The 16,692-nt window shown below is 50.0% G+C and overlaps 1 protein-coding gene across 1 annotated transcript; it reads left to right on the forward strand.

Annotated features, from left to right (window-relative positions):
* Positions 1–1,530: 1,530 nt before the first annotated feature.
* Positions 1,531–10,079, forward strand: LOC117845846 (uncharacterized). The gene is made up of 7 exons (XM_072292233.1): positions 1,531–7,882; positions 7,989–8,165; positions 8,299–8,786; positions 8,873–9,180; positions 9,256–9,366; positions 9,440–9,659; positions 9,736–10,079. Exons 1-4 carry the CDS (start codon positions 7,754–7,756, stop codon positions 8,904–8,906), a joined length of 828 nt encoding a protein of 275 aa, XP_072148334.1. The 5' UTR covers positions 1,531–7,753; the 3' UTR covers positions 8,907–9,180; positions 9,256–9,366; positions 9,440–9,659; positions 9,736–10,079.
* The last annotated feature ends 6,613 nt before the right edge of the window (positions 10,080–16,692 follow it).

A 16,692-nucleotide genomic window follows, 5' to 3' on the forward strand; every position in this document is an offset into this window, starting at 1 on the left:
TCACGATTAGTGTGGGAATATCCCACTTCGCGTCGCTGCCATTATAGTTGATCTTGAAAGGATCAAACACTGAGGACAACGAAAGCATGGTGTGGTGAAGCAATATATCATCATTAAGAGGGCACTTCAAGTCATTGAGCTTATCCCATAGGTCAACAAGGCTCATGACGTGCTCCTTGACACTGCCTTGCCCATCATACTTAGTGTTCATTAACTTAGACAGGAGGATGCTAGTATTAGCCTTAGTAGAGCCTTTGAAATACTCCTCAACCTTTTCCATAAAGTGTTTGGCATTTTTTGGGATTTTTCTCAATAAACCTTTTCCATAAGGTTTATGGTCTGCTCCATTATCATGAGGTCCACTCTGTCTGATCTCTCCCACCGCTCCTTTTCTTTCTCATAGGCAGCAATGCATTCAGGAAGGGTAGTATCATTATCCCCTTGAGTAGTAGGAGCAACAAGAAGATCTTCCCTCATGGAGTGGTCCCGATCCATAATGCATAGGACCAAGCCAATGTGATTCTTCCAGTTAGTGAAGTTGTCTCCTCCAAGCTTCTTTATGCCATTGACATAGCTTATGACGCTGGATGGAGTCAAGTCTGAATGAAAGAATTTTAATCAGTAATGATGACAATAATAAGCAATGAATTTAATCTGCGTTGGCTCAATTAAAAACATAAATAAACAACTTTGCATCACTGTTGGGCAGAAAGCAAAGGCAAAAAGACATGATTAAAATGACATGAGTTAATTTTGCATCACCATGGGCAGAAGCAAAATAACTTGAAACTTAAGTAAAATATTTATAAACAACCAATTAATAACAACGTTGACATTGGTCATAAATTAATTATGTGCCCAAATAAATATGAAACAATTTTGAATAAATTTCATGTTGGTTCTATTTATTCAGAATTTTATCTCTTAAAATTAGTTTAATTATGTGCAACTTAGAAATTAATTAGCATAATTAAAACAACTAAAATAAGGGGATAGGAAAAAATTTAAAGGACAAGCTACAGATGGGCCAGTATAATTTAAACTAGCCTAGACACAAAATTTAGTCCACAGCTGCCTCCCCTTATTATCCCGAAACAGCCCAGGTGCGCATGGCCAAACTTAAGTAACACAACTAATGGCCCAGGCTTTGAATCGGTCCACAGCGGCGCATGGCGTATGTGCGCAGCGCGCATCCCCTTATCGGCATGAGAGAGCCCAGAGTTGATTTCAGCCCCCAGCCGCCCAATGCGGACGCGCAGCAACTCCTCGCACGGCCCATCTCCCTTTTGGCCCAGCTCGCTTAGTAGCGGCTCATCTCAGTATGGCAATTAACGCGCGAAGCAGCCTAGCTCGGCTTGCCAGCAACCTGGTTAGCAAGGCGGCCTGGCGTGCAGGGCGGCGAAGCCGCTGCCCAGCTGACGGCCTTCCAGCGGGCTGCCTAAACATTCCCCGCGCCCACCTGGGCCTGGAGCCCAGCAGCCAATGGCTGGGCCGCCAATTCAGCCTAGCGGCGTGCTGGGCTCTGCCCACCTTAATCGCAGCCGTCCATGAGATCCGACAGCTGAACGCGCAGATCGGAGGATCAAAACCGCTCGTCGGCCGCCGCCCGGGAACCCTAGTTCATTTCTCCTCCTTCCTCTCACCTCCGCGCAACTGTTTCTCCTCTCCGCCTCCTTCCCCAACCCTGAGCAGTCTGCTGCCAGTCAAGAGCACCGCCATCCTGCCACAAGCGCCTCCGTCGCATGGCGCATCGTCGGGGGGCTCCGCTGGAGCGCTTCATCACGGCAGGGTGGCCCAAGCATATGGGTGCGGCCGGCATCAAGTCCGACGATGACGGTGGCCAAGAACTGAAGGCCACTCAACGACTGGTGGGCAGATCTGATGCCGCGGGTGGAGTCGACAAGACGGTGCAGAGGGTCGCCGACCCTGATGTGGCAGGGAGCATGCGGTAACTCAAGCCGCGCGCGCCTCTGCTACTCTGAAGGTCAGCCGGGAAGGTGAGCGTCATCCACGAGCGGTGAGCTGACGGTTCGCGCGACGATGGCCACGTAAGTTTCGTAACCCTAGGGTTAGGGTTCTGATTTGGGGATTTTCTTTGGGATTATCTTAATTTAGCTTGAAATTCACCGATACCCTCCTTCTACGTGCTTTGGCACATCTTAATTTCACAATGTTAGTGCTTACCTACGTGGATTGTAGCTAGACAGTGGGAATTTGGGTAAAATTAGAGAAGAACTAACCTTAATAACTTAACTTAGGCATGAAATTGAACTTAATTAACCTTGATTTTAGACTTAATTCATTTCTAATTTGGCCTTAGACAACTTAACAGACCAAGATAGTAACTTAGACTAAAGCCGAACAAAAAGGGTACTTAATTTCTTAATTAAACTGGAAACTAACCCTAATCCGGTACTGATAGGCACATTTAGGCACTGATTCACAACAATTACGATCTAATCAACTAGATTCACCTGCATTTCTTACTCAGAGACTCATAGCATAGATTGAATTGCACACTGACGAGCACAATTAACTTAATTGCACATCAAAATCTAGTCGACAAGGCTAATTGCATCTTAAATTTGATCTTAGGGTTCATGCTAGATGCGATTTGGCTTAACTGATACCAAATGTAGGAATCTACATTGCTCAACTTAGCTAAACATGATCTTAAACATCTAGAACATGAACACATCTTAGTAAAAGGTTAAGTAATCAACCGGCGGTGACGTTATGGGATGAGCCGGCCATCTGAGTTGGGGCAGGGACTGGTGAAGGGGACGCCGGTGTTGGGGTAGCGCGTAGGAGATCTCGTCTTGCTTCTGGCATCCACCTCGACTGGCCAAGGACGGCGAGAGTAGATTGGTGGCAGCCTTCAGATGGCTCTGGCGCCACCAGGGATCGGGGTGGCGATGTAGGGTGACGTGCGTGGGTTTTGGAGTGCGTTGGCCTATCAAAACCAGCCGGGCCACCCTCTTTTTATAGTACTGGGTGATATGGGGCCGCAACCACGAGTTGGTTGTGCCTCCAATCAAGGCGCGAGTGGCCCGTCGCGAGTCCGAGTAGTCAGGAGTTTTTTTTCCATTATCCTCTTCCTTTTCTCGGCTTTTTGACCACCTCTGAAATTTTCCAACACTTTGGTCACGCCAAAGGTCCATCGTCTGGTGGTGTCACTGCTGTACTTGCTTGGCTGCGGTGACTAGGATTTCGTACATGAGGCCCGACCTCTCACTAGCAGCCGCTGGCGCTCCTCGTACCCGGTGGCTAGCCATCTGACCGGGTGATTGCGCGGCACATGCATGCATGGCTTTTTCTCCACCAATCGGGGATGGATTGTACTTGGGCGCCACACAGGACCTCAGCTGCAAATCGTTTGATGCATGCTATGAAGAATATGCAGATTCATGTTTGAGGTGCGATTCCCTAGGCGAGCTGGACACGCCACTACTCCTAACCTTTTCCTGATTGAGTTGACGCACTGCTGGACAATCAACCTATAGTACCGGTCAGTAACCCCCCTCAATATCGGGCGCTCTAGTTCGGTACTAAGGACCTATTGGGTCTCCGGCCATGCCACGCCACTGGTTGTGGCGGTCTAAATTGGCACCACAGGTCATGGCGTGGCGAGCCATGGCCGGGAAGCAAGCACGTTCTAAATACCACACCATTTAGTACCAACCGGTGAAACCAACCGATACTTAAACTGCGAGCCATGTCGCACTGTTGCGCATGGCACTTTAGTTTCGATTGGTTTTACTAATCGGTACTAAATGTCGTTCCTTTTCTTTTTTCCCTTTTATTTTCCTTTTGTTTTATAATTTGTATTCGTATCCGATGGAGCTTTTACTACTAATATTACGTTAATACATTAACCCATTCAAATCCAAGTCTTACAAGTATCAAACCCATTCAAATCCAAGTCACTCAGAGAAGATTGTATATGCGATGAAAATATACATCATTACTTATGTTTTTAGAGAGAACAAGTTCAAATCCATAAGAAAAGGGTAGGGGTACATCCATGCAAGTTACATATTTCATAGTACTACTCGCTTCGCTTCCTTAGATATGGAACATAGTTAAGGTCTCCAATAGCCCAGCCTAGAACTTCATAAAAAAGTTAGAGCACATTACTTCCTCTCTCCTTTGCTTCACATGGACGGTCACATACACTACTATAAATCTTGAACAATGGAGTGGTTAACTGATTTGGCCTATAGAAAGTGAGATGAGCCTGAAACTTCCAATCTCTGGTGAATATCGGGTTTCCACCTATGTAAGTCAAATCCAACACATTCAAGACTTGAGCCAGAATCGCACGAAAGCTCGTTGCCGCATTGGTAGTACCAAAGAGATCCTAAAAGATGATAATAATGTTATGAAAGTTAAAAGATGTAACATAACTAAAGTTAAAAGAATGTTCCATACCATGTCATGTTGATTAAGCCGACAAAGCCTCTCAGCAATCACAAGCACATTGCTTTCTCTCTCCTCGAGCTGTTTTATTCAAAAATATGACAAGTCTGGCACAAAGTACCCATGATCCTTAAGCTGCTCTAGGAAGACCTCTCTGGCGGTCCTCTCAAAAGTTATCCTACTTGGTGCTATTTGACCCCATGCAGCAATTGAAACCATCGGGGTGGCCTCTCCTGGTGACATCAAGATGAAATCTGTTTCTTGTATAGGTACTTGAAAAGAGATATGTACTCTTTTAAAATGAGGTTCAACTACAACCTCGATTGGCACTACAGGAGAAGTACCGCCAAAATCTTCGGCAACATCTTTGAGCCATCTAATTGGGTTGATAAGCTACATTGTATGTAAAAATTTATAAATTATTCATGTGTAGTAAAAAAGCAATTAAAATAAGGAAAGAATATTACTATGTTGGGAACTGATCCTTTGCTTCGATAGCCGTGTGGCAAGTTAATATTGCCATTAAAAGAAGGAAAGAATATTACTATGTTGGGAACTAATCCTTTGCTTTGATAGTCGTGTGGCAAGTCAATACCACCACGACAAAAAGAAGTTCCATTTGCCATAGTTATCCAAATAAAATTGAAATAAGATACATTGTGACACAAACATCAACTGCAATAATAATTATGCCGTAAGACATCATAATTCACGAAATGCTAAGAAGATTGTCCAAAATAATGCTAAAACATTGTGATAACCAATCATACGCACATTGGATTCACATTTAAAAATTTAAAATTGAATTCACATTCACAATTTCACAATTCACATGCATGCATGCCTATTGAGAATTCACATTTCAAAATTTAAAATTGGATTCACATTCACAATTCACATGCATACATCCCTATTGAGAATTCATATTTCAAAATTTAAAATTGGATTCACATTCACAATTTCACAATTCAGATGCATACATCCCTATTGAGAATTCACATTTCAAAATTTAATTCACAATTTCACTAAGGGGAGGCAAGGTCGCCCACGAAAGGGGAGGCACGGTCGCCGATGGTAGAGGCGATACGGGGACGTACCACGATGAACGCCGTGGGAGGAGGGGAGGAGCCACGGCGCGGCAGGCCGAAGGGGAAGGGGAGGCGCTGCGGCGGCGGCGGTTCGGGACGGGCTAGGAGTGAGGAGTGCGGGGTGGCGGCAGTTTGGGATGAGGCTGGGAGTGAAGAGGAGTGCGGGGTGGCTGGATGCGGTGGAGGTGGGGGAGCTCGTTGGGGAAGAAGAAAAACTAACCGACGAGGGGCCAGGGCGGTGGCGACGGCGATGGGGATAGTGTCGGTGTTTTAGACCGGCAACCCGGCTAGGGAGTACCTAAGGTGGTCTTTTGTGCGGTGGGTGTCGTCGAGAATCAAGGAGTCGATGGTGATGCAAGGAACATGATTTAGGCAGGTTCAGGCTGCTAGATCGTGTAATACCCTATGTCCTGTGTGTTGGTTGTATTGAACTTGTGTTGAGTTGCGCTTGTTGTTTGGAGGGGTCCCTGGTCGCCCTCATATAGTCGAGGGAGCAGGGTTACAGGGTAGGAGTCCTAGTCGAGTACATTACAGAGTCCTACTCTAACTCAGTAGAGTAGTTTCCTTTGGACCCGACTAGTCTTCGGGGGGTCCATGAAGCCTACGCGTCCTATAGAGTAGTCTTCATGTCCGAGCAGGTTTTGGGTACGTTCCCTTGAGAGGTTCCGTGCAAGTCTTCTGGTGGGCCCGAGGATGCCTAGCCAATAAGCCCCCGAGTACTTTGTAGTCGAGAGGAACAGGTCCGAGTACTTGAAGAATGTCGCCCGAGTCTCCTGGTGCTCCTCGAGTACTTCTTGTTGCGGCCAATTTTTGAGTACTGGAGCTGTCCATGACTCGAAGGTACTCTTAGCAGTTCCCGATGTTTGCTTCGAGTAACTTTTGTCTTGAAACTTTTTATATGGTAGTGCGATGACAATCACACTCCTTATGGAGTAGCCCCCGAGCCTTAGGTTGAATTGAAGAATCAGGCTGAGGGTCAAACTTGTAATTTTGCTTCGACTTATCTTAGTCTTCAAAAAAGAAAACTTTACCCAACGGGTACGGTATACGCAGCCCCCGAGCACTTGGGCGACTACTTGTAGTTGGTGAAGGGATCAATGTCTTTGTTAGAGTAGCCGTTGGACACTATCTGGTGGTAAATCTGCGTCATATCTAGTCGTTGCTTGATTAACGGGTGGATCCTGGAAATGTCACTGATAAAATAGGGGGGGCCAGTGCTAATTCTTGGCATGCCTCTTTTAGCAGATTTCCAATTTGCGCCCTTTTGCAACCCTAGCGCCGCTGCTTCTATTTGCGTCGCCGCTGCTATTGTTGCCTCACCCGAGCTTTGAAAAGAAATTGTTGTGACCTTTTTCACCCCCTTTTTTTCCTCAAGATTAGTTGATGTGCACCAAGAAGATGGGCAAGAAACCTGAGAAGATCCAGGAGGAGGCCACAACCACTAGCAAGAGGAGATCTAGATCCAAGAAGGGTAAAAAGCCTGAGTTGCCAGTGCCCAAGTATGGCCCGTCGAACCAGACTGCGCCGCCACCTCCTGGGGCCACCTGGCAGCATTCTGTGATGAAGGAGTCGGCGGTTCAAGCCTTGGTTGATGCGAAGCTGCTCCAACCGAAGGTGGAGCTTGAGTGGAGGCCCGCATATGGAAATGCGTGGCAATTCGAAGAACACCCTAGGGAGATAGTGATGCTGGCTCACTTTGTTGAGAGAGGCCTGGTGGTGCCTACCTCTGACTTCTTCAGAGGTATTCTCGAGTATTATAATCTTCAGCTAGTCTATTTGAATCCGAATAGTGTGCTGCATATGGCTATCTTTGTACACTTGGGCGAAGTGTACCTGAGTACTCTGCCTAGTCTGGACTTGTTTAGTTAGTTGTTTCGGTGTAAGCCACAACCCAGTGGGACTAGGACAGAAGTCTTTGGAGGAGCTGGGTTTCAATTGAGAAACTCGGGTGCGTATCTTGAGTACGACCTGCCTGATTCCCATGGCGATTGGAAAAAGAGATGGGAACCATGATCCTATCTTGCCAGTAGTCACCGGCCATGCTTCGAAACATGCGGGCAATTGGGTAATGGAGCCTGAGGATACCTGTGAGATCACCGACTTGTTGGCGCAGATTGCTGAGTTGCAAACTTTAGGGTTGACTGGGATCCATGTAGCCACCAGCTTCGTCAAGCGTAGAGTACAGCCCCTGCAAGCAGCGTGCTCATTTGGGCTTTGAGTACACGGGTTTTGATGACCCGTCGCATATGTCTCCTGAAGACGTATCCGACAACGATGTGGAGGCATTCTTGGGTAAGTTCTTTAAGAACTATCGACGAGTGCCAGTACTCCTAGGAGTCCTCCGACACTTCGACGGTTGGTATGAATCAGCAGAGGTATGTTTGCTTCTCTTTTGTTCATTTGTGTAATCGAAGATGTTGTCGGTTGATTTTGTTGACAAGTAGTACTTTCCGAGTAACAATGTTGTCTTGTGGTTTGTAGTCCCGGGTGCTGGCTGGTTTCACACCTTCCGAGGATAAGGAGGTAGCCGAGGATAAAACTGAAGATGCGCCTTCCTCTCCTCCGGCTAAGAAACGCAGAGTAGTGCGGAAAAAACCCGCTACTCAGCATGCTGCGACTGCTTCAGACTTGAACCCCGAAGAGTCGCAAGGTACCAAGGTGCGTAGTCATGCGTTGTAATTGTTTGAGTACTTTAAGTTTCTTGTTGACTTAGTCATATTACTTGTAGAATACTGATGATATTAGTCTATATGTTGAAAAGGCCACCGACTTGACTTTTGGTGATGACAAGGCTACTTCTGTTGAAGTAGTCACGATTGCCAGAGATGTGGCTGCAGGTGTTGAGGCCGTTGAAGAGCTGCTCGTGGAGGAGGCACCATCAAACTTAGGATCAGCAGCCCCCGAGCAGGTAGCCCCTGAGCCGATAGCCCCTGAGCTGGGAGCCTCCGAGCTGGGAGCCCTCGGGCAGGCTACTAACCCAATAGGTGATGAGGCTACGGCTTCGGTGAGCAAGGTCTTAGAGCCATCGGCCGATGGAGTGGCGAACGCTTTGAAGACACCAGAAGTAACTGCTAACGCCTCGTTGCCCGAGGATGTTACTGGCGGTGAGTACACGATCTATACTGGTAGTCACGCGTACGTAATCTCAACCTTGGTTCTTTCTGGACTTGGTGAGAATGTGGAGAACTTTTCTCCCATGGCCTCTGTGGAGCCAGCACCGAGTGACCAGCCGGTGGTAGTTGAAAAGAGGCGTGTTCGTCCGCCATTGCGATCAGCCCGGTAAGGACTTGTGTAGTCTTTTCTTTTGTTTGGTGTGTTTTTGTACTCTGTAGCCGGATGATAATCTTGTGAATTGATCGATCTAGGGATGCCGAAGACATTATTCCCGTCGAGGTGTAGGAGGAGGTTGAGGCTGGTCTGTCGACTACAGTTCCTCAGCCCGTAGTCGACTTGACTATGGATGATGCACCTGAGATCGACGACGCAAGTCTCATGGGTGCTACCATAACTATGCTACAGGAGGTCATCCGCTCAGTGGAGGACCTTACAGTTCCCGAGAGTTTTGGAGGTGTGCCGCCTACAACGGCTGAAGTTGCGTCGACTGTGAGCATGACTGGTGCTGATGCCCTAGCACTAGTTGCTACAACAGGAGTAGGCGAAGCCGGCGCAACAGGTGTGTTACTGGAGTAGAGATGCTGTGGGGGAGCTCCCTTATACCCAGTAGCTAACCTTGATTTTTTCTTGTCAGGATCTGTTATGAGTAACGTGTTCGGAGCCTCAAGTCGTCAAGAGCACTAGGGGTCCGGTACTCGAGCTGCCACCAGAGTCGGAGATCAAGAGAGCTATCCAGAGCTTTTAGGTGCATATATAACCCATTTTCTTCGAGTAATTATATTTTGACAAGTCTTGATGCTTGTGTTGTGCTGTCGTAGGATCTGTATGATAAGGCCCAGAAAAATACTCGGGCTCTTTAGGAGCGCAGTGAAGCTGTACAGCGGGTAGCGCAATTGGAGCAAGAGTGTCACCGCCTTACGGATTCCTTGAGAGTTCATGAGGAGGCCACAAAGTCCTTTGCGATTGAGAGGAGCGATCATGAAGTCCTTCAGGAGCGACTAGAGAATCGTTATAGATCTTTGAATCAGAGATATCAGGGTGAGTACTCGTAGTTGTTGAGTATGTTTAATCGTAGTCGTAGACTATTCTCTTATTTGTGTGTTGCTTGATGCAGAGCTCAAAGGCAAGGAGGCCGCTGCGAGTAGCCAACTGCTTGACTAAAGAAATGCTCACGACCGGGTAGCCGATGAGGCTGTCTGCCTTAGGGCATCACTGGCTGAAACTCAGGCAGCTTATGAGCGCGAGAAGGAGAGAAAACATCGGATGGGAGTGATGCTGGTGTTGGCTATGATGTCCTGTAGAGGTCATGCTAGAACTCTGGAGAAGCTAAAGGGTGTTCTCCAAGAGTTCACTAGTGTTGCTCAGTACGCAGTCAACGCTATTGCTCCACTTGAAGATGATGTTGAGCCTTGCTCGTTGGTCGAGAGACTAAGAGCTGCGCTGGATAGATTTGCTAAACTGTGCAAAACTGTCTGCAAGCAAGTCCTCGCAGTTGTCAAGTCGTAATACCCGAGGGCAAACTTGTTGGCGGCTGGAGATGGTATTGCCCGAAACTGCACAGAGGACGCCTATGCATAGTATCTTGAAGAGGCTAAGCCCATTGCAGCGAGGATGACCGAGTTCATATCTTTGGAGGAACCCTAGTCATTTGAAATCGTGTTGTATTTATTGCTGAATACTTGTAGATGTACTTGAATAATTGTCTTGCAAATCTTGCTTTGTCGATAAATTTAAATTCTGACGTGATTGATGATCTTCCCTGGAGAGTTGTCAGTTGACCTCGTAGTCGGGAAAACAAATTCGATTAATCGAGTAGTTGTAGTTCCGGTCAGGTCTTTGATTATTGGAGTTGCTGCTGAGGGTACTGTAGCTATTGTTGCCTTGTACTTGAGACGGTGCACGGGTACACTATTCACTTTTGTCCATTGTGCTCAGTGTAGTCATATGCGTGGAGTTAAGTCGTCTGTCTGGTCCTTGTCAGCGTCTGAGGCTATTTGTCACGAGTGACCAGTAACTGCGAGCAATTGGTGTCGGCTAGGCACCCTTGGGCCCACCAGAAGACTCGTACGGACCCACTCAAGGGAATGTACCTGAAATATACATGGACATGAAGACTACTCTGCAGGGCGTGTAGGCTTCATGGACTCCCCGAAGACTAGTCGGGTCAAAAGGAAACTACTCTACCGAGTTAGAGTAGGACTCTGTAACGTACTCGACTAGGACTTTTATACACAATCTGCCCTATAACCCTGCTCCCCGACTATATAAGGGTGGGCAGGGACCCCCTCCAAAGAACAAGTGCAACTCAACACAAGATCAATACAATCAACACATAGGACGTAGGGTATTATGCGATCTAGCGACCCGAACCTGTCTAAATCATGTTCCTTGCGTCACCATCGACTCCTTGATTCTCGACGACACCCACCGCACAAAAGACCACCTTGGGTACTCCCTAGGTGGGTTGCCAGTCTAAAACACCGACAGTTGGCAGTTGCAATCCTTCGGCTATAAATGAGCCTCCGGGTACTCGATCAGGGTCATGCCCTTTAGTATAGCGATGGCTTGCTTCAGGTTGCTGTTGTTTGATAGTTAAGAGCTTCCAATGAGTGTCCCAAAGCTAGAAGATTCCTCGTAGATTAGTGCCACCTTCCCTCCACATACTGTCACGCTCATAGGGATAGCCGCGATGCTAGAAGAATCCTCGTAGGAGGGTTTGCCACATGCCTCATCTTGCAACTCGTGATCCAGCTCTGTTCGTGCTGGAACTCGCAAGTGAAGGATGATGAGCTCCGTGATCTTTATCCGGCTCCCTAATTAGAGGTGGAGGTGTGGCATACGGTAAGTACTTGTGCGCAGAAGCTGTCCATGGAGCAGCTTTGGGGTGTGCACTTCGTCTTCCTGGTGCTTTTGTTCCTGATCCTGCGTCGGGTACTCTTCCTGTTGCTGTCGAGGGAGCGGCGGTGAAGGATTACCTGGTGTTCCGGTTGTTAGGAGGAGGAACTAGGGTACAGCTGCCTATTGCGCAGCTTCCTCGTGTGTAGGTCCTGCCTTTTGACATTGCTTGCACCTTGGTAGTCGAACAGTTACCAGGCTCAAGTGTACCCTTGTGATATAGTAGAAGCCTAGGACTTCTGTTGTAACTACCAGTAGGTAGTTGCTTGGAGTTGTTGTTGTGCAATTGTGTTGTACTTTGTATATTCCGACTTTATTGGGTAGTCAATTGTAATCCTGCAGAGTTTCATTAATGCGAAAAGTGCAAGTATGAAATGAAGTGAGTTTGAGTACTCCTTGCCGATGGTTGCGGCAGTCTTGTGCCTTTGAAGAACAAGTGACTAGCACCGTAGTTGTGGCTGGTTATCATAAGTCGTGTGTAGAGCGTTGTAGCCCAATAAGTGCAATGACTTGAGTCCTGGCTTTGTGAAGCCGCTTAGACTTGTAGAGACAAGTCGGCGAGAGAGCATTGAAACTTGTAGAGCTGAAGAGCTTGAGTGGCTGTGAATAGCCAACGAGTTATGATAACTCAAAGAGACTTGATGAAAACAAGTCGATGGTGGAGCGCTGGGGCTCACAGAGCTGAAGAGCTCGAGTGGCTGTGAATAACTGACGAGACTTGATGGAATCAAGTCGAAGGTGGAGCGTTGGGGCTCGCGGAGCTGAAGAGCTTGAGTGACTGTGAATAGCCGACGAGTTGTGATAACTCGAAGAGACTTGATGGAATCAAGTCGAAGGTGGAGCGCCGGGGCTCACGAAGCTGAGGAGCTCGAGTGGCTGTGAATAGCCGATGAGTTGTGATAACTCGAAGAGACTTGATGAAAAAAAAGTCAAAGGTAGAGCACTGGGGCTCGCGGAGCTGAAGAGCTTGAGTGGCTGTGAATAGCCGAGCGGAGGCAAAGATAGGTAGTGTTTGCCAAAGAACTTTGTTGTTTAATAAACTGTGGGTGAGGACCTGAGTACATGTCTTGTAGTCTGCTACGGGTAGTAGCGACACAAATGCTCTATATTCCAAGAGTTTGGTACTCCTTCACCTGAGAGTTCTTGTAATCGGTACGATCCAGGCCCTGTGACTTTGGATATGACGTAGGGACCTTCCCATGGCGAGTTAAGTTTGTGCAGCCCTGATGTGTCTTGAATGCGTTTGAGGACCATGTCACCCACGTTAAAGGAACGTTCCTTGACATTGTGGTCGTGATAGCGTCGTAGCCCATCGAGATATCTGGCTGACAGAACCAATGTTGCACATCTTGTTTCTTCCGGACTGTCTAGGTCTAGGTGCCTTGTTTCCTTTGATACTCCTTCGTCACACTGCTCAATTGCAGAAGATTGCCACATGACATCTGTAGGGAGGATGGCCTCTGACCCATATACGAGGAAGTAAGGAGAGTACCCAGTAGGCTTGCATGGTTGAGTGCGTAGTCCCCGAAGAACATTGGGTAGTTCTTTGAGCCATTTGCCTCCTTTCGTGTTGCTGATGTCATGCAGCCTTTTCTTGAGAGCTTCGAGTAACATGTCGTTGGCACGCTCAGCTTGGCTGTTGGCCCTTGGGTGAGCGACGGAGATGTATCGTACATCAATTCCATTGTTCTTGCAATATTCCTAGAAGTCGTGATTGTTAAAGTTGGATCCCAAATCAGTGATGATCCTGTTTGGGAAATCGTAGCAATGTATGATTTCATCCAGGAAGTTGATGACTCGGTCGGCCTTCAGGCAACCGACTGGTTTGACTTCAATCCACTTGGTGAACTTGCCGATGACTACGAGTACTCGATTGAACCCTCCTGGTGCAGTTGGGAGTGGACCAATCATGTCAAGCCCCCAGCATGCAAAGAGCCATGTTGGAGGTATTGTGATGAGCTTGTAGGTGGGGACATGCTATTGCTTGGTGAAGAATTGGCAGCCTTGGCATCTACGGACTAGTTGTTTTGCGTCGGCTAGTGCCATGGGCCAGTACAAGCCTGCTCTGAAAGCTTTGCCTACAATCGTTCGTGAAGAGGCATGATTATCACATATTCCTTTGTGTATTTCTTCCAAGATTTCTTGACCTTCTTCTCGGGTAACACATTTCATGAGTATTCCTGAAGATGCGCTCCTTCTGTAGAGCCTGTCTTTGACTAGAACATAGCTCTTGTCTTGTCGCGAGACTTGTTCAGCTTGGTCCTTGTCGAAGGGGAGCTTCTGTTCTTTGATGTAGTCTATGAACGGTGATCTCTAGTCAACTTCGATCATCATGATCTCTCGGTTGGGTTCTGGAGGTTTTGTGTTGGTAGTTGCTGGAGTAGCTTGTTCTGGTATGGAAGGCTTACGAAGCTCATGTACAAAAATGCCTACTGGAACTTCTGCACAGGTTGAGCCTATTTTTGACAACACATCAGCAGCTACGTTGTTGTCGCGAACCACATGGCGAAACTCAAGGCCTGAGAACTTGTTCTCTAGCTTGCGGACTTCCTTGCAGTAGGCGTCCATGTTTTCCTTGTTGCGATTCCACTCCTCATTGACTTGGTTAATGACGACTAGCGAGTCACCATATACCAGTACTCATTTGATACCGAGTGATATTGCGAGACGAAGGCCATGTAGAAGTGTTTCGTACTTGGCTTCATTGTTTGAGACTTCCCAAAAGATCTAGAGAACTGTTGGGGGCGAAATATCAACGATCTCCCCTAGCCCATGAAATCAACAAAACATAAAGGCCCAAGCCCATCTAAGGTGGCAAGATTGCCGTCAGCCCAATATGGGAGGGAGAGGCCACGTTCCGCCTCGCCCGACCCGGAGTCCTGGGGTCGGACGTTCCCGACCCCTTAAAGACCAAACTCCGCCTCGCCCGACCCAGAGGGCCGGGGTCGGGAGCGCCCGACCCCCGCCGCAAAAACTCCGCCTCGCCCGACCCTGGGCGCGGGGTCGGACTCGCTCGGGTCCACAAGACAAATATCCGCCTCGGGCGCGGACTGGAGGATCAGGGTGCCGATCTTGTGGGTCCCCCTATCGACCTCGCCATAAATGCGTCGCGGCCCTGTCAAGCAGAAAGGGAGTGGCGTCCCCAACGTAACCGATCACGAATACCCATGCGCGGCCGTGCGGCGCGAGCTGCAGTGGCCGCGGCTCCCTCTGATTTGCCGCAGGGCACTCATGACCCGCGCCGAACGGCACAAGAGGGCGCTCCGCCTGCTCTCGTGCCCCGCGCTCCCGATGACAGGGATGCAACGTCCGGGTCTCACGGTAATCAGCAGGGTACACGAATCGGCCCTCCTCCCCGACGGGCACAGATGCCAAGGCTAAGGGTCATCATCGTGCTCGGCAGCAACGGCGACCGGGGAGATCATCGACAAGATCTGGAAGAAATCACCCTCCCTCTACGGGCGCGCTGACAGGGACCGGAGGCCGGAGTGGGAGCAACGGCCCTGGGACCCTCTCCTTATGTTATTTTTTACTTAGCTTATCTCTTTTACTTCTCCTCATGCCTGGCTCATCTGTAACCCGAGCTCCCCCTTCACGCTATAAAAGGGGGACCGGGGGTCCTGAGACAGGGGACACTCTGAAGCAAATAGAACACACCCACACTCACTTAGAGCACGACCGCACTCAAGAGACCTGGGATCAGTTCCCACTCTCGCACTACTGTAGCCCCTACTACAGAACCCCGCGTGGGTAACACGAGCAGCTCTCGATACTGGATGTAGGGCCTTCCATTGCCCGAACCAGTCTAACCCCGTGTCTCCCACACCACCATCCGAAGCCTTACGCGCATAAAAGAAATTTACTAGTCTAAAGTATCGATCCGCAAATCTTGACAACGACAGTTGGCGCGCCAGGTAGGGGACCTTTGCGCGTACATCTCCGGCTTCAGATGGCCAGCCATGACGCCAGCTTCGCTCCGGGCTCCCTGATCCGCTTCGGGAGTCTGGACTTCCTCGCCACTGGGGAGGGGATCGAGCTGATCCCTCTCCTCGTCTTGCCCGCTCGCCCCACCATCCCCGGCTTCGCCGCCGGGACAGCGGCGAGCGGCCAGGCGCGCGCCGGAGGGCCCTTCCCAGGGGGTCGGCTCTTCGGGCTGCGCAATGCCGCGGTGACCTACGGTCGCCTCCTGACGCAGTCCATGACCGTGTCACCCGCGAGCAACAAGCTCGCAGGTGTAGCGAGGACGATCTCCGACGCCGGCTCCGATAACGGGAGCCACCACCCCTCACGTGAGTGCTTCATGGCCGACGTGCACTCCGAGGGGTCCAACGACGACGGCACCAAAGGGAGACAGAGGACTCCCCCTCCGCGCGCCGCGACTATGACTGGGGCCCTTAGCAAGGCCCCGGAGCGCCCTCGCCAGCCGGAGGCGAGCGCGGCGTCCCGCCAGGAGGTCGAGCGCCCCCGCCACGAAGGCGGAGCACGACAACAGGCGCGCGACGTCCAGCAGCGCATCTGCGCGGACGAAGAACACCCTCAGCTCTTTGCTCACGCCAGCCAGAACATCGCTGCCGCGGCAGCACTACTCCGGCGACTCCCCGAGCCGGCGACGCCCGAGGAGCGACGGGCGCGCCAAGAGGTGCATGACCTGCTCGAGTGCGCCGCTGTCTAGTAGGCGGAAAGCTGCGCGTCCAGGCGACGCGGGCAAAATGCCAGCAGGGCAGCGCCCGACGCGCCCCCGGAGAGGCGAGGGGAGTCTGTCCACCAGCCTCCTCCTAGGGCAAATCAGGCCGTGTCCGCTCGGCGGACACCACCGCCCGCAGGAGGCGGGGCTCGATCCGTCCACCGACGTGTCGGCCCTGTCCGCGACGCTCGTGACACCTTGGACGCGCGGAGGCGCTCCCGCACGGACAAGGAGGATGGGGTAGATCGCGGCTACCACGTCCATCGTGGCGGGCACTACGACAGCGAAGAAGACCGTAGCCCGAGCCCCAACCCGGCGGGGCGCCGGGCGTTCTCCACGCGCATCCTGAACGCGCCGTTTCCGCCGCGCTTCAGGCAACCGACGAACGTGGCCAAGTACTCGGGGGAGACGAACCCCGGCGTATGGCTCAGCAACTACCAGCTCGCATGTCAGGCCGGCAGGGTGGACGATGACCTGTTCATCATCCGCAAC

Source organism: Setaria viridis, chromosome 2, assembly GCF_005286985.2.
Source record: "Setaria viridis chromosome 2, Setaria_viridis_v4.0, whole genome shotgun sequence".
Classification (NCBI taxonomy): domain Eukaryota; kingdom Viridiplantae; phylum Streptophyta; class Magnoliopsida; order Poales; family Poaceae; genus Setaria; species Setaria viridis.

Bases quoted from the DNA above. Each gene is read 5' to 3' on its own strand.
- LOC117845846 (XM_072292233.1), top strand. From the start codon at position 7,754: ATGTCTCCTGAAGACGTATCCGACAACGATGTGGAGGCATTCTTGGGT. The intron at 7,883-7,988 runs GTATGTTTGCTT...TGTGGTTTGTAG, and splicing joins GTTGGTATGAATCAGCAGAG to TCCCGGGTGCTGGCTGGTTT. The intron at 8,166-8,298 runs GTGCGTAGTCAT...GGTGATGACAAG, and splicing joins AAGAGTCGCAAGGTACCAAG to GCTACTTCTGTTGAAGTAGT.